The 23544-nt window shown below is 37.5% G+C and overlaps 1 protein-coding gene across 2 annotated transcripts in view; it reads left to right on the top strand.

Annotated features, from left to right (window-relative positions):
* LOC127453113 (mannosyl-oligosaccharide 1,2-alpha-mannosidase IA-like) overlaps positions 1 to 23544 on the top strand; it is a 306543-nt gene that overhangs the window by 221507 nt on the left and 61492 nt on the right. For both annotated transcript variants that reach the window (XM_051719229.1, XM_051719228.1), the window contains exon 4: positions 4555 to 4635. In XM_051719229.1, the coding sequence (XP_051575189.1) occupies positions 4555 to 4635 (81 nt within the window). The remainder of the gene's footprint in view (positions 1 to 4554; positions 4636 to 23544) is intronic.

Here is a 23544-nt window from a genome sequence, read left to right as displayed (position 1 = left end):
TGAGCTTTATTTGCAATTGTTCTCACGTACACAAGAAATGATGTTTATGTTGTTATTATAAATAGACATACAAAAAATAGGACATATAACATAGAATGGTGTATGTACATGTGCAAGAGGTAATGTATGTGCAAGGTAGGGATGTGTACAGTTATTGAATTAAATATGTGAATTAACATATGTACATGAGATATGTATTTACATTATTGCACTATGGGGGAGTCCTGAGGCAGTTTAATTTTTCATGTGGAAAATGGCCTGAGGGTAAAAACTGTTCTTGTGCCTGGATGTCCTGGGGCTCAGTGCTCTGTAGCGCCGGCCAGAGGGAAACAGTTCAAAGAGGGAGTGGGCTGGGTGTGTGGGGTCCAGAGTGATTCTACCTTCATGTTTCCTCACTCTGGAGACATGCAGGTCTTGGAGGGTGGGCAGTGGGGCACCAATAATCCTCTCAGCAGTCCTGACTGTCTGTTGTAGTTTCCTTCTGTCTGATTTGGCGGCTGAACCAAACCAGACAGTTATAGATGTACACAGGACAGACTCAATGACTGCTGTGTAGAACTGTGTCAGCAGCTCCTGTGGCAGGTTGAACTTCCTCAGCTGGCGAAGGAAGTACAACCTCTGCTGAGCCTTCTTTACAATGGAGTCTATGTGGGTGTCCCACGTCAGGTCCTGTGAGATGGTGGAGCCCAGGAACCTGAATGACTCCACTGCTGGGGTGGGGGGATAATGTGCTTAACTTGTACTGAACCGGAACATTCCTTTAAAAGCTTACCAAAGCAAAACTCACTAGAACAGGCTGGAATAGTAAACAGAACTTGTGGTTGACTTGCAGAGAAAAGAAACATTATCTAAAAGTGTTTCATAACAGTCTCGCCCCCCGGTCATGGCCACTAAAATATCACAGTCTCTGGCAGCAAGAGAGCGATTCTGCAGAGTCACAGAGAGATACAGCTAAAGGTCATCAGTGTACGTGTAGGAAATATTCTCTTTTTTTTTTTTTAAGATGTGCAATGCACTTTAAAGGTGTCTCTTTTTTTTCCTGAGGTAAACTAATAATGTAGGTTTTTTTGCTGCTCCAAGGACAGTCATAATTTTATTTATAATGGTAATTTTCCTTCTGTTCTCTAAGCCTTGGAATTAAACAGATCTGTATTTTGTTGCAGGTTTGCTGCATCCTTCATGAACAGCCTCTTTGTAAAGGGTGACAAACACAGTCTTTGCTGAAATGTGTCACTCAAACTGTTCAAATGAGACTGAAATGATCAGAGATCTTGTTCAAAATAGACTTCAGCTGCTCGTTTGTAACACTGGGATTCTGTGCTACACACAGACACAAACAGCACAAACTTTGACAGACTTTACCACATTTTACTCTTACCGACATTTTACTCTTTACCACATTTCTAATTACCAAACAGTCACTGTTTACATATAAATGTGGGCTGTCTTACTTTAGAAAGTTGCGAATATTAGATACGTGCTGTTTTTGCAGCTGAGCCCTCGTCCACACTAATCCGTTTTTGTTTGAAAACTATTTTTTCAGTTTCCTAATGTCATTTTCTAAAGTGTGCGATAATGGAGAGCGTTTTCAAAATGCTATGTTTTCGGCGGAGGAAATCCCCATTCTAGTGTGGATGAGAGTCTTAACATAGAGAAATAAAACGTTTTCAAACAAAAGCATTGGACGTTAGGGATGTGCCCGAAGCTGAATGCCTTATTCATTATAAGGCACGAATAATTACTTCAAAATAAATAACAAATTAATCCGAATAATAGAAAAAATATTTGCTACACTTATTATCCAAGAAGCACAAGGTTAAAGCGATATTTTAAATAAACATTCAAAATTACAATTAAAGTATGAGTCTGTGAAGCCAATATTAATTAACACCTAAACCTTATGAATTAAATTGTGCGCAGTGTGATTTCAATTCGGATGGCCATGTTCTCAACTTCGTTTGCAGTCTCCGTTTATTGTGCGTATTTCAAGAGTTTTTCATTAACTAAGATACTACTGTATTTCATAAACATTTCCCACTTCTTAAAATGTCCATGTTAATGTTTCACACGATTCACACGTAAGGATTCCCATGCACGCACTCATAAACCAACGTGAGTGTAGTGTTAAATTCCTGACCTGAAGTGATAATTGCACAGCGGAGCTCGTCTGTCCATCTCTTAACATTGACCACATTTATAACCACATCAATGATTAAGGTAATTATCTGGTTAATCCTTTATTCCAAAGAAGTTTAAATGCTCCATATAGTGTACAACTATTCAGAAAGTTCCTACACACATTATTACAGAGAAACTAAAATATGCTTGTTCTTTTCCTGCTATTTTCTTCTGGAAATATTAGAGGCTCGTTTTGCCATTTATTCCACTACATTTCTCTAATTCTGCACATGTAATTCAACTAAATTATGATGTGCTCTACATTAAAATGTGTGTGCACAAAAGTGTATCAGCCTCGAGTTTATCGTAAAACTTTCTGATAGACTTAATGCTGTTTAGTCAGAGGGGAACTGGCCCCCACAGTGAGCCTGGTTTCTCCCAGGGTTATTTTTCACATTAACCAACATCTCAAGGACTTGTGTTCCTTGCCACAGTCACCTTTGGCTTGCTCACTGGGGTTTAAAATGCAATTATTATTTACTTATTTAATTATTTATTTTTAAAAACAGTTTACACTCATATTTTTATAAAATTGCACAATGATGACTCTAAGACTTTATAGATAGTACACCTTTATTTTCTGTTAAAGCATGATTTTCTGTGCAGCTTTGAAATGATGTGTTTTGTGAAATGCGCTGTACAAAAAAATATTCTCATTTCTTTTAACATCTGTATTTGTATTAAATATTCTCTGCAAAATGTGTGCTTGACATTTCACAATTGCATGACACCTCATGCCTCCAGAATAATTTTGTCATGCAAGCATGGATGAAAAACAAAAACAAACATCAGTGAAAATACTGTTGCAGCAGATATTAATGTCAGAAATAGATATTAATGCCTTAATATTCAGCTTCATCTGGAAAGAAAAAAGAACGGAATAATAATAGGCTAAAATTAAAATTATTGTTAATATTATTGTTAATATTATTTTATGAATAGGCCTATTCAAAGCATATTTTGTAGTTACATTTAAAAATGGGTGTTTTATTTAATTTGAGCACACTTTCGGTTCAAGCTCCACCCACAGCTGGTTCTATCCGAATACAGATACAGATAATTTTGCCATAGCAACAGATACAGATAATTTTGCCATAGCAACAGATACAGATAATTTTGCTATAGATACAGATACAGATAATTTTGCCATAGCAACAGATACAGATAATTTTGCCATAGCAACAGATACAGATACAGATAATTTTGCCACAGCAACAAATACAGATACAGATAATTTTGCCATAGCAACAGATACAGATCATTTTGCCACAGCAACAAATACAGATACAGATAATTTTGCCATAGCAACAGATACAGATAATTTTGCCATAGCAACAGATACAGATAATTTTGCTATAGATACAGATACAGATAATTTTGCCATAGCAACAGATACAGATAATTTTGCCATAGCAACAGATACAGTTACAATTAATTTTGCCATAGCAACAGATACAGATAATTTTGCCACAGCAACAAATACAGATACAGATAATTTTGCCATAGCAACAGATACAGATACATATAATTTTGCCATAGCAACAGATACAGATAATTTTGCCATAGCAACAGATACAGATACAGATAATTTTGCCATAGCAACAGATACAGATAATTTTGCCACAGATACAGATAATTTTGCCATAGCAACAGATACAGATACATATAATTTTGCCATAGCAACAGATACAGATAATTTTACCATAGCAACAGATACAGATAATTTTGCCATAGCAACAGATACAGATACATATAATTTTGCCATAGCAACAGATACGGATAATTTTGCCATAGCAACAGGTACAGATAATTTTGCCACAGATACAGATAATTTTGCCACAGATACAGATAATTTTGCCATAGCAACAGATACAGATAATTTTGCCATAGCAACAGATACAGATACATATAATTTTGCCATAGCAACAGATGCAGATAATTTCACCACAGCAACAGATTCCCTGCACACCACTAGTGGAAGTGGCCTTAGTTTCAATAAATTGCCTCTTTTTTTTTTTATTTCACTGTGACAAAGTTTTGAGTTCTGAAAATTACAGTTTTCATTTTACAATTAACTCTTGTCTCAAGACAGGAATGGAAATTTGATTCCTCATTAAATGTCCTTTTTAAGATTTTTTTCTTTTTTTTAAAGAACTTTTTAAATAACAATTTTTTTTTATTTTATTTATTTACTTGAACTAGCAACACCTATTTAGATTAAAATATCCTTGTACTACAAGCATAACTTCGTTATATCACCACGTGGGACGTGGAAAAAATATTTTCCTCATTTACCAAAGCCAGTTATTAGTAATGTTTTTAATGGGTGGCTATGGCAACAGATGTGAGTTTCTTAATGTTGTTTCTGTTCTGCAGAACGGAGAGGCGTCGCTGTTTGAGGTGAACATCCGTTACGTTGGCGGTCTGCTCTCTGCGTTCTACCTGACTGGAGCTGAGGTAAGACTCAGTGTCAACTGTTCTTCACACAAGAATCACTTGTTTTTAATTTATTTAATTCAACTGAAGAGCTGAATCATTAGTTTGAACTAGAGTCGTTATTTAATCACATAGTGATTTACATAAAAGTGACATTATCCTCTAAGGCGCTGATTTACTAAGATCACAAAACAAAGGGCACTAATTTGCATGTGAGGTCTTACAAATTTTGTGTGCGTTTCATGTGTTGTGGGTGATTTATAACAAGGTTAGACACGTATATTAAAAAAGAAAAAAATCTTGATTTCAAACCAAACTAACTACCACTGTTTTATCACCGAGGCATAACCAGGTCTTCGAATCCAATTAATAAGAGATTTTCAGTAGTATTAATTTACACATGCATTTGGGTCATTGTGTTTTCTCAGATAGAGGTCTCCGGCTCAATATTGTATTTTGGATTTTTTTTCTTCCTTTTTTTGGCAAAAGATAAACATAAATGTTAATGAAAGCCAAAATATTAAATGCCATGGATCATTATTTACTGAGTAATCCTTTATTTTGTAGATGAGATCAATATGACAATTTTCGATGATTATTTTCGAGCAAAACTATAAAAATTACCTTAGAAAGGTGTCAGCGTCATTTTTATTTTTGCACATAGATAGGTAGCTCTATTATTAATATCAGTTGACTTCAGCACCACTTGCTGCATTATATGCCAGTGGTGAATATCCAAAAAAAACCCCACTTTGTTTTGTTGTTTTTCCAAAGTTCAGAGCCTATAACTCAAGTATTAAATTATATCTTAATATCCTTTTAGATTCTGGTTCTGAAAAAACTTTCATTTTTGTTCCTCCACGTTAAAGGCCCTATACTGTTCAGACTCAGAGAGATGGGGCTCTAAATGTTGCTCCATGTGTACATTTTTCAAAATTTTACCCATTTTCAATGGTCGAAAACCAAATGTGGGCCACATATTATGAAGCTTTTTTTACGCATTTGTTTTTCTGAAAAAAAAAAAAAAGCATTCAAAAAATCAAAGATTTCAGTCTGGAACATTTCTGAAATTGGGTTGAATTGACAAGGAATAACCCATTTACCTTTTCTGCAGTAACTCACGATTGATCAATCTTTTTGCATGTACAATTTGATCTGTTTGCATTGATACCGTCATGCATTTTGCCCATGGAGTGTTTTGTAAGAAGGTTTTTGTATTTTGTAAGAAGGAGTATTTAGAGAAAAAACATCCTATTTTAGGTGAAAATAATGTAAAGGTGATCCAGACAACCCAGCTTGTGAGTCTAATGCACATTGATTTTGAGTCGGTGTTAGTGAAAGATGACAACATATACGCTCCGTTTACAGTAATTTTTGTGACCATCTACATGTATCTATAGATCTATGTCAGATTTAGGCACAGATACCATATATATATATATATATATATATATATATATATATATATATATATATATATATATAAACTCACCAAAAAAAGAAACATCCTCTCATTTTCAACTGCTTTTATTTTCAGCACACTTAACATGTGTAAATATTTGTATGAACATAAATATATTCAACAACTAAGACATAAACTGAACAAGTTTCACAGACATGTGACTAACAGAAATGGAATAATGTGTCCCTGAACAAAGAGGGGGTCAAAATCAAAAGTAACAGTCAGTATCTGGTGTGGCCACCAGCTGCATTAAGTACTGCAGTGCATCTCCTCCTCATGGACTGCACCAGATTTGCCAGTTCTTGCTGTGAGATGTTACCCCACTCTTCAAGGCACTTGCAAGTTCCCGGACATTTCTTGGGGGAATGGCCCTAGCCCTCACCCTCCGATCCAACAGGTCCCAGACGTGCTCAATGTGATTGAGATCCGGGCTCTTCACTGGCCATGGCAGAACACTGACATTCCTGTCTTGCAGGAAATCACGCACAGAATGAGCAGTATGGCTGGTGGCATTGTCATGCTGGAGGGTCATGTCAGGATGAGCCTGCAGGAAGGGTACCACATGAGGGAGGAGGATATCTTCCCTGTAATGCACAGCACTGAGATTGCCTGCAATGACAACAAGCTCAGTCCGATGATGCTGTGACACAACGCCCCAGACCATGATGGACTCTCCACCTCCAAATCGATCCCGCTCCAGAGTTCAGGACTCTGTGTAACGCTCATTCCTTCGTCGATAAACGCGAGTCCGACCATCACCCATGGTGAGACAAAACCGCGACTCGTCAGTGAAGAGCACTCTTTGCCAGTCCTGTCTGGTCCAGTGAAGGTGGGTTTGTGCCCATAGGTGACATTGTTGTCGGTGATGTCTGATAAGGACCTGCCTTACAACAGGCCTACAAGCCCTCAGTCCAGCCTCTCTCAGCCTATTGCGGACAGTCTGAGCACTGATGGAGGGATTGTGTGTTCCTGTTGTTGTTGCCATCCTGTACCTGTCCCGCAGGTGTGATATTCGGATGTACCGATCCTGTGCAGGTGTTGTTACAAGTGGTCTGCCACTGCGAGGACGATCAGCTGTCCTTCCTGTTTCCCTGTAGTGCTGTCTTAGGCGTCTAACAGTACGTACATTGCAATTTATTGCCCTGGCCACATCTGCAGTCCTCATGCCTCCATGCAGCATGCCTAAGGCACGTTCACGCAGATGAGCAGGGACCCTGGGCGTCTTTCTTTTGGTGTTTTTCAGAGTCAGTAGAAAGGTCTCTTTAGTGTCCTAAGTGTTTATGACTGTGACCTTAATTGCCTACCGTCTGTAAGCTGTTAGTGTCTTAACGACCGTTCCACAGCTGCATGTTCATTAATTGTTTATGGTTCATTGAACAAGCATGGAAAACATTGTTTAAACCCTTTACAATAAAGATCTGTAAAGTTATTTGGATTTTTACTAAATGATCTTTAAAATACAGTATCCTGAAAAAGGGACGTTTCTTTTTTTGCTGAGTTTATATATGCATATTTTGGCAGTGAGTAAACTAAAGGACATCTTAGCAGACAGAAAATTTCATATAGTACAGTCAGACAGAATATGTCGGTGAGTTTGCATGCGACAGACTCTGTATGAGATATTAGGGGTTGGTTGATTACAGAGCTCGCTTCTGATGAATGCAGACGTTAACAGGATATTGTGTCCATGTTTGTGGCTCTGTTCCTTATTTCACAGGAAATGTGTGTGTGTGTGTGTTAGTGTGTGTGTGTGTGTGTTATGGAGAAATGAATCCTGCTGCCATCTCTCACTGCACGTTGTCTGACTTATGTATCAAAATTGCTGATTTATTTCTGCATCTCGTATGTGTTCATGAGACAGATTTAGCTCATTTGTCTCTCTGCTCTGGAGTTTCTGGGAGGTTACTCCCTACAGATAAGGGTGAGAGATTGGAAAACCCACTTTCCGAAATACCCCATTTACAAGGCGGGTGTAAATCACCGCAGACAGCATGAGAAAGGAGCTCTTTCAGGAAAGCATCACAGGATGGCAGTTTCGGCTAACTGCAGGACATACAGCTGTTGTGGCAATAGTCAATAGAATCGCTTTCTCCCTCAAGACAAAACACAATGACATTGAAGGCACAACTGTCACTTGATTGTCTATCAAGGGCATTAGTCGCTCTCGACTCCAAAACTCTGAATTGAGCCAACCTCGATATAAATATAACATTCGGAACATCATTTGAAGTTTAAAAAGGTCTTCAAACACATCATACCTGTAGCTTGAATTTTATATATAAAGTGCTATGTTATGTATAAAGTGCACAGTAGGGTTCCAGAAGTAAAAACACTCTAATGTTCTCTCTAAATAATATGTAAACCTTTCAAGAATAAAAGTTTGTATTTAGTGCTCTTCTATACCTGACGAGAAAACCGATGGATTTTTGCAAACTACACAAAACGACAAATTTAATTGTGGATTGTCTGTACGCTGCCATCACCGTGGTTACAGACGAATCTCCCATTCCAATTACTAACAGAACTTCAGTCAGTCATATGACCCTTGTTCTTACCAAGCAAAGGGTTCCGTGCAGTTCAAATGATCTTTGTGCGTAACAAAGCGCTTGTGCCACTTCACCAAATTATCCTGCACTGTGTTAGGTGACCCGAAAGAAAGAAAAGTGCCATTTTCATTCGTCAGTCACTCTGCTTTGATGCACATTTATGGGTAATTGACCCAAAAGTGTAGAGCAGATATTATTGTTAATGTTAGCAGGTAGTTACAACAAAGGGTGCAAATGTTGATCAGTGTGAGTATTTTTTGCTCATTGACAAATAAGGTTGTCTGAAGTGAGAAATATAAAAAAAATCTAGTTTGAAATACACATATCAAGTCCATAGAAATTCTTTGTGTCCAATTTGGTTTCATACTTTAAAAAAAAGTTTTTTATATTATATTTATTATAATATATATATTATAATATATATATATAATATATATATTATATCTATATATATATATATATATATATATATATATATATATATATATATATATATATATATATATAATTATTATTATTATTATTATTATTATTTATTTTTTTTTATTTTTTTCAGGGTAGACCTTAAATAATGTCAAAATATCTGCATTTGTTTATGATGCTCTAAAGGGGTCCTTTGTTGTTTTATTTTATTTTATTTTTTTGGGTTGATCCACCTGACTTTGATTTGTTGGATTTTTTTGGACCAAAATATTAATGATATTATAAACAAAATTGTTTCACTACTTATTGTTGTTTTTAAATAAATTATAATGAAAGATTATTGTGCACCAACATGTCTTTTGTACTTTATTTGTAATTATTTTTTTTGTCTCTGGATGGTTACACAACATAGAACTTTTTTACTTTAAAGGGATAGTTAACCCTCATGTCATCCCAGATGTTTAACTTCTTTTCTTCTCCTGAACACAAATGAAAATATTTAGAAGAGGTCCATATAATGCAAGTGAATGGTGACCAAAACTTTGAAGCTCCAAAAAAGCACATAAATGTACCATAAAAGTAATTCATAAAACCCCAGTGGTCAAATCAATATCTTCACAAGCAATATGATAGGTGTGGGTGAGAAACAGATCAACATTTAAGTACTTTTTACTATAAATCTCCACCAGTCTTGACTAGCTCCAACCAGGCTGAATGTGAAAGTGTAGATTTACAGTAAACAAAAGGACTGAAATATAGATTTTTTCTCACCTTACCTATCATATCACATCTGAAAACATGTATTAAAGCACTTGAGTCATGTGGATTACTTTTATGCTGCCTTTATATGCTTTATGGAGCTTCTGAGTGCTGGTCACCATTCACTTGCGTTGTATGAACCTACAGAGCTGAAATATTCTTCTAAAAATCTTTGTGTTCTGCAGAAGAAAGAAAGTCATACACATCTGGGATGGCATGAGGGTGAGTAAATGATGAGAGAATTTTCAGTTTTGGGTGAACTATCTCTTTAAGCCCCAGACAAAATATCAAAATGTCTTTGAACTCAGTAATTGAAAACATGTTCATCATATAAGAGGAGTATTTAAGTTTAAGTTTTTTGTAAATTGCTTTTGTTTTTAAACTCATGCATTTTGTCATGATTTACTGTAAACAATATCTAAACCTCCATAAAACAAGATCAGTTTTAGTGGCACAAAATCTTTAATTGTAAAGTAGATGTGCAGAACTGTATATACCGCTTTAGTTTGTATCTGTTAAACAAGAATACCTATTTTGGAATTAAGAGAAATTCTGATCACAAAGTCTACACACATTTTCCACTTTTTGTTTGAGCTTTCTGTATTACTGTTTGTCGAGACCGCCACTATTGGAATGAGATTTTTCCAATGCCTGTCTATATTGTTGTGGTATCATCTTTTTCAGATAAACCCTCTCCTAAACAGCATGTTAAAAAAATAAATAAAAAAACAGTTATTGGTCACATTACTTGTCAATCAGATGGTTTCTTGCTGTCTAAGTAGGCTGTTCATGGCCAGAAAGCTGCTATGTCTTTATACCAATATGCAAAAGTCTAGCAAACGGCTCTTTGAGTTTAGCTGCATCCCCCTCTATGCTATTTATTTGACTGATTAGATTGTTAAAACTGTCCCCTGTGTACCTGCAATAGCTTGATATATTCTGCATATTACAGTAAAAGCAGTTACATCAAAAGGCTATAGGGCTGTTTCTCAGTAGAATTGCCTTGATCAAATCACTGCTAACAGAAGTATATTATAGTGACACTCTCTTTTATCATTCTTTTACCCCTGACAGCCTGCAGGATTGTTCTTTGCATAAATGTTTTATCTGTCGAGCTACAGCGATTACCTCAAACGTTTCAAGACGTTAGAATGACCTGAATAAACATATGCAGAGATCTCTCTGTTGATTGTCCTGTAGCGTAAGTCATATCTGTATTATATATAAAGTCTTCAAACTAGACGTATGTCGTCACGCTGTTGTGGATACATTGTTTGATTTAACTTTGTCTTTCTGTAGCAGGCGCTGCTTTTTCACGGCTATTTACAGATCAGGCAGGGGTACGTCAATCCCTGTAGGCTTTGCCCTCGTCAACCTGCATTTATTTCCAAAGTTCTGCCAGTATAATCCAGGAATACTGGCATTCACAAAATGAGAGCCACAATATATTTAGAAAACACTCTGTAATTCACATATCTGAGATGATACTTAAAGAGCATATACTGTATACTGTGTGTATATATAATATATATACAGTTGTGCTCAAAAGTTTGCATACCCTGGCAGAAATTGTGAAATTTCAAAAAAACTGTCTTTTATTTAAGGTTAGTGATCATGTGAAGCCATTTATTATCACATAGTTGTTTGGCTCCTTGTTAAATCATAATGATAACAGAAATCACCAAAATGGTCCTGATCAAAAGTTTACACACCCTTGAATGTTTGGCCTTGTTACAGAGACACAAGGTGACACACACACGTTTACATGGCAATTAAAGGTTAATTTCCCACACCTGTGGCTTTTTAAATTGCAGTTAGTGTCTGTGTATAAATAGTCAATGAGTTTGTTAGCTCTCACGTGGATGCACTGAGCAGGCTAGATACTGAGCCATGGGGAGCAGAAAAGAACTGTCAAAAGACCTGCGTAACAAGGTAATGGAACTTTATAAAGATGGAAAAGGATATAAAAAGATATCCAAAGCCTTGAAAATGCCAGTCAGTACTGTTCAATCACTTATTAAGAAGTGAAAAATTCGGGGATCTCTTGATACCAAGCCAAGGTCAGGTAGACCAAGAAAGATTTCAGCCACAACTGCCAGAAGAATTGTTCGGGATACAAAGAAAACCCCACAGGTAACCTCAGGAGAAATACAGGCTGCACTGGAAAAAGACGTTGTGGTTGTTTCAAGGAGCACAATACGATGATACTTGAACAAAAATGAGCTGCATGGTCGAGTTGCCAGAAAGAAGCCTTTACTGCGCCAATGCCACAAAAAAGCCCGGTTACAATATGCCCGACAACACCTTGACACGCCTCACAGCTTCTGGCACACTGTAATTTGGAGTGACGAGACCAAAATAGAGCTTTATGGTCACAACCATAAGCGCTATGTTTGGAGAGGGGTCAACAAGGCCTCTAGTGAAAAGAATACCATCCCCACTGTGAAGCATGGTGGTGGCTCTCTGATGTTTTGGGGGTGTGTGAGCTCTAAAGGCACGGGGAATCTTGTGAAAATTGATGGCAAGATGAATTCAGCATGTTATCAGAAAATACTGGCAGACAATTTGCATTCTTCTGCATGAAAGCTGCGCATGGGATGCTCTTGGACTTTCCAGCACGACAATGACCCTAAGCACAAGGCCAAGTTGACCCTCCAGTGGTTACAGCAGAAAAAGGTGAAGGTTCTGGAGTGGCCATCACAGTCTCCTGACCTTAATATCATCGAGCCACTCTGGGGAGATCTCAAACGTGCGGTTCATGCAAGACGACCAAAGATTTTGCATGACCTGGAGGCATTTTGCCAAGACGAATGGGCAGCTGTACCACCTGCAAGAATTTGGGGCCTCATAGACAACTATTACAAAAGACTGCACGCTGTCATTGATGCTAAAGGGGGCAATACACAGTATTAAGAACTAAGGGTATGCAGACTTTGATCAGGGGTCATTTCATTTTTTTCTTTGTTGCCATGTTTTGTTTTATGATTGTGCCATTCTGTTATAACCTACAGTTGAATATGAATCCCATAAGAAATAATAGAAATGTGTTTTGCCTGCTCACTCATGTTTTCTTTAAAAATGGTACATATATGACCAATTCTCCAAGGGTATGCAAACTTTTGAGCACAACTGTATACAGCTCTTGAAAAAATGAAGAGACCACTGCAAAATGATCAGTTTCTCTGGATTTACTATTTATAGGTTTGTGTTTGAGTAAAATGAACATTTTTGTTTTATTCTATAAAGTACTCTCAACATTTCTCCCAAATTCCAAATAAAAATATTGTCATTTAGAGCATTTATTTGCAGAAAATGACAACTGGTCAAAATAACAAAAAAGATGCAGTGTTTTCAGACCTCGAATAATGCAAAGAAAACAAGTTCATATTCATTTTTAAACACACAATACTAATGTTTTAACTTAGGAAGAGTTCAGAAATCAGTATTTGCTGGAATAACTCTGATTTTCAATCACAGCTTTCATGCATCATGGCATGCTCTCTACCAGTCTTTCGCATTGCTGTTGGGTGACTTTATGCCACTCTTGGTGCAAAAATTCAAGCAGCTCGGCTTTGTTTGATGGCTTGTGGCCATCCATCTTCCTCTTGATCACATTCCAGAGGTTTTCAATGGGGTTCAGTTCTGGAGATTGGGCTGGCCATGACAAGGTCTTGATCCGGTGGTCCACCATCCACACAATTTTTATGCCACAAATATTAATTTAAAAAAGGCTTTTCTATGTTGGATCTGCAGCCAATCTCTCATAAGCAGAAAGATGGTTACAAGTCATTCAGTTGTCTAGCTGAAAATGCTGTTTATGGGCTAAAGGCCGTCACTGTAAACAATGAGAGCACTATTGATCGCAGAAGCCTGCGCCCACAATCAATGCTTTCCCAGAAAGTTCAGCTCACAGACTGAGTTTCATGTTGATTTGTGGGATCAGGGTGAACGCCAGTCCATCGATGACCACTGCCTGTAAAACTCACGACAGCTAAGGCAATCAAGGGTTATGAGGCATGACCTGAATGTTTGTCCTCTTATTACCCTTTAGTCTGTTTTGTCTCCAGTCAGAGGCCCCCCAAAAGTGTTTGGACACTTAAATCAATCTTAAAAATATCTGAATGTCATTACATTACAAAAGCAAGTGCCATCTTTGCTCAAATACTGATTGAGCTTTTCTCAGAGCTTTTCTCCGAACATCACTTTTCTGAGCCATTTTTGCTCAATGGCTTTTAACCCTTGTACAGTTATCAATAGAGAACCCTGTTCCATCTGTTCATGTCAAATTTGACCTGAAACATCAAATGTGGAACCCTCAGTTAAAAAACAATAATAATAACACTATAGTCAATAAAGTAAAAACACTAAAGTTATTCATTACTTTAGGGATTTTATGGTATTTTTTTTTACCTTATTTACCTCTAAATTACTCAATTACTCCATTTATGTTCATATAAGATAAGCACATTTAATGTTATCTTCACTTCAATCAAAACCTTCATTTTAGTAAAACATCAAAAAAATGTAATGCATTGGGGGGCTCTGGTGACATCTGCTGGTATAAAAATAACCATTACATGCAATGACAACTATGCCCAGTAGATGGCTTCGGTTCTCCATGCATTTGCTGATCTCTGATTTTAGATATTATCACAAGTTATGCACTGGAAATATATTTAGACATTATAAAAGTCATGATTTGTAAAATTGTAGCATTTTTTTTTAAACCACTTGTGTTGAAGGGTGAGATTTTGCAATGATGCCACAATATGTTTACAGTCAAACCTGACCATGGTGTTCAGCTCCCACACCTAAGTGTAAACTTTCTCACAGTGGGGTCAGACTAAGACTTTGATTGTTTAAATGTTTTGTTTGTTCAGGTGGAATGTTTAGGAAATGTCAGAAGCCTTGTACCACTTGGATGTATGAACATCTGTACACTCTTAAAATCAACCATATTTCAACAAAAATTTAAAATCACAAGTAGGATAATTCATTGTTCCTGTGAAACTTACTCACACAAGCCCTTCTATTACTCATCAAATTTTTGTTTTCTTGCGTCCCAGTTCTTTTGATTAATACGCCAGTGTCAGTCAGGGCTCCTCCATTAAACCAAAGCAGAAATTATTCTCTCTTTTTCCATTTAAGATCGTAATTGGGCATATGTGTGTGTGTGTTTCCTACATAGAGCTGCAATGACTATTAATTAAGCACATAAAAGCGACGCATTAATTGCAAGAGAGGTTACAAGGCCGGGATGCCGCAATCAATTATATGATAAATAATGAGTAATTCTGCGCATTTGCATCCCCCAGAATGACACTTAATTACTTGCTTTTTCACTCCAAAGTGAGGCATGATTGTTTATGCAGGTAAATTAGCAAATTATTAGCAAAGCTTTCAGTGTTACACATTTATTTTGTTGTTGTATTTTCTTCCAAGTGCTCGAAGATTTTTAACCAGCAACATAAAACTGACTTCCAAAGTGAGCTGACTACTTAGGCAGTATTTTGAGGCTTCTAGATACTTAGATGTCTAGTCCAAAAGACAGCTAATCATGATTACACTGCCTTCACTATTTTTATTCAAAGTTCAAGACAGCATTGCACGTATCTTTCAATATATCAAAAAATGACTTTTTTTTTAACTCAATAATTGTGTATTAATATGTATTTGTATGCCTAAATTATTGTTCTTAGCAGTGTTGGGAAAGCTACTTAAAGTAGCTAAACTATAATCAGGCAAGGGCGTAGATTTGGCTTGAACATGGGGTGGGGGGCATTTATGAAAGGTAAATGCTTCATACTTTTACATATCAAAAGTATGATGCATTTACCCATGTTTCCATTGATCGTGGTGTAAATAATGTGCCAAATCAGTCACTTTTGAGGGTCAGTTTCAGTTAGGATGCAGCTGCCTATGTAGGCAGCACACTAGGTATTTAACCAGAGCTTTAATGAAACAATTAGCTAATGGTTTTGTCCTTGTAGTAGGCAATGGTCTTATACTGGTGAGGCTGTTTAGAAATGCTCCCTTAGGGTTTGCTGTTCAGCAGGGATAAATGAGTATACTGCAGTCCCTGTAAATAGTTGTTGTTGACTGTAATGTATGGTTATGACTTTGGCCAGAGATTATTTAGCAGAGATGGGCCACTTCTATAGAAATTGGAATGCTCAACCAAGGCCTTCTGATCCCCAAAGGTCAATGGATGTAGAAAGGAAGTCCCGCCTTACAGTTAAAAGAGCCAATCACCTTTTAGATAAAGATATCATCTGTCAATCAACTCTAGAACGTGCATGTGCATTAGCTATACAAGCCGGGAAAATTTCGTTTTTTTAGTGTAATATGAGGTGAAGAATCACAATTTATGATTCCAGTATTGTCCAGATATGTATCGCTGTATTTTAAATATGTTCTTTGATCGTAATCTTGACCTACCATTTTGGAGATTTTGGTCTTTCTAAATTCAAGTAGATAGGAGCTGCACTGGTACGACTGGAAATAGCGTCCCGAGAGCGTTCTAAAGATGACCGACAGTGGACTGACTTGCTAGAAAGACTTGATTTGGCATGGTCTGTGTTTTACGCTTGCCATTGAGGACATCCCTCAAGATAAATAGAATTTAAACACCCTCTGATCGACCGGTCTGGAGAAAAATACTGCAGACGACATACGGCGTAAATTAAAGCAACCCTGCTGATCTTTGGTATTCAATTCTGTTCAATTGTGTTCATCCTTTTTATATATATATCAATGGCTCATGTGATCTGCAAATAGAGTGAGAAGGTTTGTGAAATTAGAGGGGAAATTAGCTTGACAAAGATTTATATATTAAGACAATCCAGTGGTGTCCTTCAAGGAATAGTTCAACCAAAAATGCAAATTTCACTCATTGTTTACTCACCCTGATGTTGTTCCAAACCAGTATAATGTTAGGTAGTATTTTCAGTGTATTTTCTCATATAATATTACATGTTTTCCTCTATCATTCTCAGTGAGATTTTGTTGCAACTTTTATTGAAAGAACAAGACAACAATGCAATGAAAGATGCAATGCCACTATGACATAACTACAGCATAGTGGTGGCATTGCTTTCAAACAGGATAAGTCCTCGTGGTGGCGTAGTGACTCGCCTCAATCCGGGTGGCAGAGGACGAATCTCAGTTGCCTCCGCGTCTGAGACCGTCAATCTGCACATCCTATCACGTGGCTTGTTGAGTGCGTTACCGCGGAGGTGTAGCGTGCGTGGAGGCTTCACGCTATTCTCCGCGGCATCCACGCACAACTCACCACGCGCCCCACTGAGAGCGAACCACATTATAGCGACCACGAGGAGTTTACCCCATGTGACTCTACACTCCCTAGCAACCGGGCCAATTTGGTTGCTTAGGAGACCTGGCTGGAGTCACTTAGGATTTTAAGTTAAACGTTAATCTTAAATTGCAATACACACCCTACTATTTCTTAAAAATAGTGAAACAGTTGTCATTATTCCATGATAAGCATTTCAAACATTCAAATGGTTGTTTTGAGTTTAGCATTTTTAATTTGATGAAATATGGCTGATGATTAATTGTCAAATGATAAATCATGTCATTAAGCATAATTCTCAAGGTGTATGTGTGCTTCATAGACCTTAAAAAGTAATTTATTCATGTTTAACTTGGAATCATATGAAGAAAAAAAATAAAGCAAATAGGGGCACATGATTTGCCATCTAGTTTTCCAGCCTGATCTCATGAACATTACCATTTTTGCCAAACGAAATTATGTGCCTTATTAAATGTTTGGCTGCAGTTTCCCAGGGAAATGTCCAGCGGGGGGCGCTAAAAGCGAGTGAAATGGTGTTGTAATCAGACAAGCTTTTTAAGGTCAATATTAGATGGAGGTTTTAATGAGTAAAACAAAACTCCTAACCTAAAACTTTAACCTAACTAGTGGCGAAGCCAAGGGATATTACAAATTATTATTTGACTTCAACTATATATTTATAAAATAGTTTTAAAAAATGCATAAATTCTGATTTCTGAAAGTGTGAAAGAACTGTTTGAATGTGCTGCATCTGTTGTTAAGGAAAATCTGGTTAAAAAAAACCTGGGCAAAAACTTGGCCCGTCCATTTTTATTGAGGCCCACCCAAAAGTAATTTCCTGGCTATGCCCTTGAACCTAACCCTAACCAGCAGTGTCCTGAAAAATCAAATGAGAGGTGAACAAATCAGACATCTTTACCTTAAACCAACACCTAAACCTAACCGATAGTTTGGGAAAAGCAAATGTGACATCAAAAGCAAATTTTATGAAGCAATCACGTCATTTCGTGTTGCTTCTATGACACATTTTTGTCTCATGTATCAGCTTACGTGTTATGAGTCCAAAGTTCAACACTAAATCTGGTGAGCTACCACAGAAGCTAATCATATTGGAATATGTGTGTAAATGCAGGTTGGTCTGTAATATAAGCACTAAAATGGATCATTTTTATAGTAAAAGTGTACATCATAACATAGCATAGCAGTGTGTGAGTAATAGTGCAAAAAATAAGAGTTTATAAAGTCGCTGTAGTCGTGATTTGTGTGAAAGTGAATAAAACGCACTGTCGTTCATTTTATTTGAAACTGCAACGAAACGTTGGATGCAGCACGTAAATGTCAGTTTGCAAAAACGTTTTTATATTAACGTTCATTCTATGAGACTTCTAAAGACTCAGCACATTCAGGATTGGTGTCAACCAATATTGATGTGTTTGCAACATTCGTTTGCACTTTTTCAACAAAATTATCTGCAGAACTCTGTCAAAACACAATCTTGCAAGGAGCAGCCAGCTGTCATCAGTCTTTGTGACTGTCCACAGTTTTGGGCGATGGTCCAACACCACATAAAACTAAACCAAAAGAGCGATCAGCTTTTCTAGTGATGCCAGCAATCTCTCTCTACCAAATCTGACAAAGAAGTGCAGAGCATTGTGCATAAAAACCCTGGGAAGAATTCGTAGATGGTTCTTTAGTTCAGCCGGATGGCAAACGATTTTATGGACCTTGAGCTGTTCGGGGGGGTTTAGACTGACAGACCAAGTTTTACATCTCCAGCATGATGTTTGTTGTTTCAAATGGGCTGATGGGGCAATCTGTAACTCTAAAGGAATTCTTGATAATAATGTTATATCAATCATATTGATTTCATAAGTACATCTGCAAAATTGTAAACACTGGCTCTGCCGCGCTTTCAAACCTTTGCCCTGTTTGTTTGAGCATCCCACCCAGCCAGACACAAGCAACATTGACTCAACATATAGAGCAAGTTTAGGGCGGGTTTTCTTGTTTGTTGAACAATGGAAGACAAAGGGAATTTTCAGAAAACCTGTCTTGGTGTTGCTATATATATATATGTGTGTGTGTGTGTGTGTGTGTGTGTGTGTGTGTGTGTGTGTGTGTGTGTGTGTGTGTGTGTTTGTACTGTATATACTATAAAAAAAACCCAACCCCTCTGAATGAGCTTGCTGTCTGGTTTAATTTCACTGTGAGATGCAAATTTAAGAGGTGCATACCAACAAGGCTAGTTTTGGCCAGCTGCTGCTTGTGTTTAAATTGGAAGGTTTGATAAGTTATCTAACAGCTCGACAGCGAGTAAACAACAGAGACCTCTGGGGTCACAGGACTAAAGAGATGATTAATTAGTCATTTCATTAAAGCACACATCATAGGAAGACATTTAAGAGCCACAGCTCTAATGGATGAAAACAACGCAAGCTAATGACATTTCAGCTTCAGTTATGCTATGCAGAGCTACTCCGTGTTCGTGAGCCGCAGTGCCCGAGGATACAACGCAAATGATGCAGTGTGTGTGAGAGTCTGTAATTACATTTGAGGGCTCTTGTTGTTGGTTTTCATGTGGGTGGAAGTGAATGAAAACTAAACAAACAATCTGCACTATTAGGCCCAAAACATACTCGACGCATGTACGCGGACTGGGCGCTTCGGTCTATGCAAACTCGATTTCACTCATTGTGTTCTGAAATGCGTTACTCCACATTTCATAACACAATGCAAGTACATGTTATATTTTAGCACATTGCACTTTAGTGGGAATTAGGATAAGCTAATTAGCATTAGCTGTCTTCAATGACTAGTTTTTGGAAGTCCAGCTATTGTTTTTTCCAGAAACTAGCATTTTTTTCAACACAGCAGTGTGCTGTTACAAAATGCTATTTTATTTGTTCGTTGTTGTGTTTTGAAATGCCGCAATTCTTGCGTTGCATTCTCAGCATTGCTGGGAGGGACGCTATAGCGGGCCTTCGCATAAATTATTTTCCAGTTTTCGTATAACTAACTAAAAGTAGCAACTTCAGTACATGGGATATTTTTTGTTGTTGTTGTTGTTGTTTTTTGTAGCCGGTTTCAAAAAAGTAGCTTTAGTAGAAAGTAGAAAATAGCTTTTTCCAACACTTAGCAGAATTAAGTGACAAAATGCTACATTATGCAAGTGCAACTGTATTTTTTTGTAAATTCACTTTGTATTGCAAATGCAGCCTTACAACTAATGTGGGTTTTTTAATGGCTGATACCATTATCTAGAGAGCAAGGTGCCTGCTGGCCGATAAAATGCCAATATATGTATAGTAATACAGTTTTAACTTTTCAGTTTTGTAAGAAAATTTCTTACAACTTTTCTGTTTAGGTCAAAAAAGATCTGGTAGAATACAGTAGATATACAGCACCTCCTTTTTAATTTTAAACATTAACATATGCTTGTTTTTTCACACTGCTTTTATAGTAGCATTTCATCTGGAAATGGTGGTACTATTCTATATGTCAGTGGCGGTACTATTTTTATACAGTAGATATATAATAAACTTTTTGTTTGACTGAAAAAAGCTAATAATTGGGATACTTGCACATTGTATCTGTTTGAAACAAATACAGAATGATTGTTCATATTCTAGCAGATTTTACGTTGAAAAGGTCTCCATATATATATATATATATATATATATATATATATATATATATATATATATATATTAGGGGTGTAACGGTTCTCGGTAAAAAAACGAACCATACGGTTCACAACCCACGGTTCGGTAAGCATTGGCACCGCGGTTCACCTTAAGTTTAATGACGCATATGAAGCACAAGGTTTGGCGAAGAAAACAAAGCGTCAGAAAGACAAGAGCAGTTCCAACCTCCGCTAATACCGCTGAATGGATCTGTAAATGGATACACTCCGCCTGTGTTTCACATGGGTCTACTTGATGACATCACAGTTCTGCACGCGTTGTGTGTAGTTGAAAATGGCAAGTGGAGAAAACGAGCCTCTGATAGAGAAGCCCCTGCATTAATCAAGTCTCCTGTTTGGGAACATTTTCTTTTTGTAGTCAATTACAACACTGATGGTCAAATTTTTTGTACAAAACTGCCACTGTCGACGCGAGTGTTCTATACTGGTAATACATCATTATAATTATCATTTACGCCGACATCACCTAGGGAAAGATAGCGTGAGGCATGCACGGAGCCAAAACTGCACAAACTCCCTTCTTTTTTTTTAAGCAAGCACTCAGTTCTAATTCTGAATTACTGCGTGCAATTTTTTTAACTGGTCAAAAATGACCCGAACACAACAGAAGGGTTAATAACAGCAAAAGAGACGTACACTAAAATGCTGAAATTAAATGAACACTTATTTTACACAATATTTACAGTACATTACTGCAATCATCAAGCCATTTCATGGACTCTTTAATAAATTATGAGTAGCTTATACCTTCTCAAGATACAGCTTGAGTATAACTTCCCCAACAATGGCTGCAGTTCCATTTCTACAGTATTGATGAGCCGGGTTGGATTGAAAGCTGCCCTTTCCATGCCACCATCAATCTGCACATCTGACAGTGCTGTGGTGATGTTTTTCTCTTTGATAAGTCTGATGGGAGTGTGTGTTGGAATTGATTTGTTTACCTCCGCTGCCAAGCGTTCTTACTGTGCAATCATGTTGGCTTAATGGCATTAATCAGACCAAATCAGAGAGCTGAGTTTTGAAGAGGCATACTAATGAAGCTCTCATTATGAGTGTTTAGATCATCTGTACTGCGATGCAGCGATTGTGCAACACTTCAGAACCGCTGGGCCGGTTTCGCTGGTGAGACGTGGAGTTCCTGCTGATATATGGGTGTTTTCATGATTGGTTTGATTGTTTAGCTCAAACTGAATTTCAGTTCTACCTCCCACATAGTGCCCCCTGCTGGTGTCTTGTCACAGTGTACTTTTGGGTTTAACCCGTGGTACGATTGCGTCATCAGTCATCATGAGTACAAGCGGCAGCTGTTTACCACTGTAACAATGTAATGACTCAGGAGGAGAACGTGCCAGTTTTTATGTTTTTTTATTATTCAAGTACTAAAGTATTTGTCCCTTTAGAATTTTTTTTAACATCAAACATTTTGAAAACAAAACTGCGGTATTATGGGACAAATTCAGAAAGAAAGACGTTCTGTCTATGTCTTTCTCTCTCTCTCTCTCTCTCTCTCTCTCTCTCCAATTCGAGTTTTAAGGTGTTTTATTGGCATGACAAATATATGAACATTAGTTTTTGCCGAAGTTTTTACAGCTGAGATGCATATGATTAAAACAGTGCAAATGAACATATGTAGTATGAAAAAAAGACAAAATACACAGTGTATAGTTGACAAATAAAAGAGGCAGGTGGGAGGCAGATGTGTCTCGGTCAGATATGAAGGACTCTTTTAACTGTGTCCAGGTTTTCTATTCTCATCGTCCCGTAGGGGAGGTTAATTATAATCAGTGTTCTGCATGACTAGCGAGTAAAGCGAGAGATATATCTCAAGATGGGCCGCAGATGGCTGCTTTGGTGTGGAGCTCTCTAGCGTTTTTGTTACTTTTGTTTGTTTGTCATGTTTTTTGTCACTCTTCCCCAATCAGTTTCACCAGGGATGAAATGCTGAATATTCGGCAGAGCATACCTGACAATTTTTTTACCAGTGTTTGATTATTCAGACATTTTATTAGACATCTTAGTTGAAGGTGCAGCGGTGCTGAACAAGCGATCCAAAAGATGCATGCAAGGGGAACGAGCCGGCGCGCTTGTGAAGCTTCGTCAACGCAGCTTTAGGACTCCGCTGCTGAGTATTCATCTGGTGAACGTCTGCTCCCTCACCAACAAAATGGACGAACTGCTTCTGCTCACTCAAACAAATAAGGACTTTTTCTCCACTGCCCTGTTTCATGGAAAACTGGCTGAGTGAAGCCATCCCGGACAGCGAATTACATATGCCGGGCTTTCAGCTGTTCAGAGTGGATCGCATTGCAGATTTATTGGGGAAAACGAGAGGCGCTGAAACATGCTTTTACATCATCGAACGTTGGTGTACAGATGCAACATCGATCTTTATCAACTGTAAGCCTTTCTACTCGCCACGGGAGTTTTCCTTGTTTATTCTGGTGAGACTCTCTTATCATTATTTTTGGAGATTTTAATAAAGCTAACATCACCCGTGAATTGCCAAAAACAAACAACACATCACATGCCCCACCAGAGACAGAAATATATTGGACTACTGCTACACCACTGTAAAGGATGGTCCCACGTGCAGCTTTAGGACTCTCTGATCACTGTCTGGTTCGTCTTCTTCTGACCTACAAGCAGAAACTAAAATCAGCTAAACCTGTAGTAAGGACTGTAAAGCAATGGACCAATGAAGCAGAGCTGGAACTACAAGCCTGCT

This window comes from Myxocyprinus asiaticus, chromosome 15 (assembly GCF_019703515.2).
Source record: "Myxocyprinus asiaticus isolate MX2 ecotype Aquarium Trade chromosome 15, UBuf_Myxa_2, whole genome shotgun sequence".
NCBI classification, from domain to species: Eukaryota; Metazoa; Chordata; class Actinopteri; order Cypriniformes; family Catostomidae; genus Myxocyprinus; species Myxocyprinus asiaticus.
The sequence above is the reverse complement of the archived record's forward strand: the minus strand, read 5'-3'. Positions and strand labels throughout refer to the sequence as shown.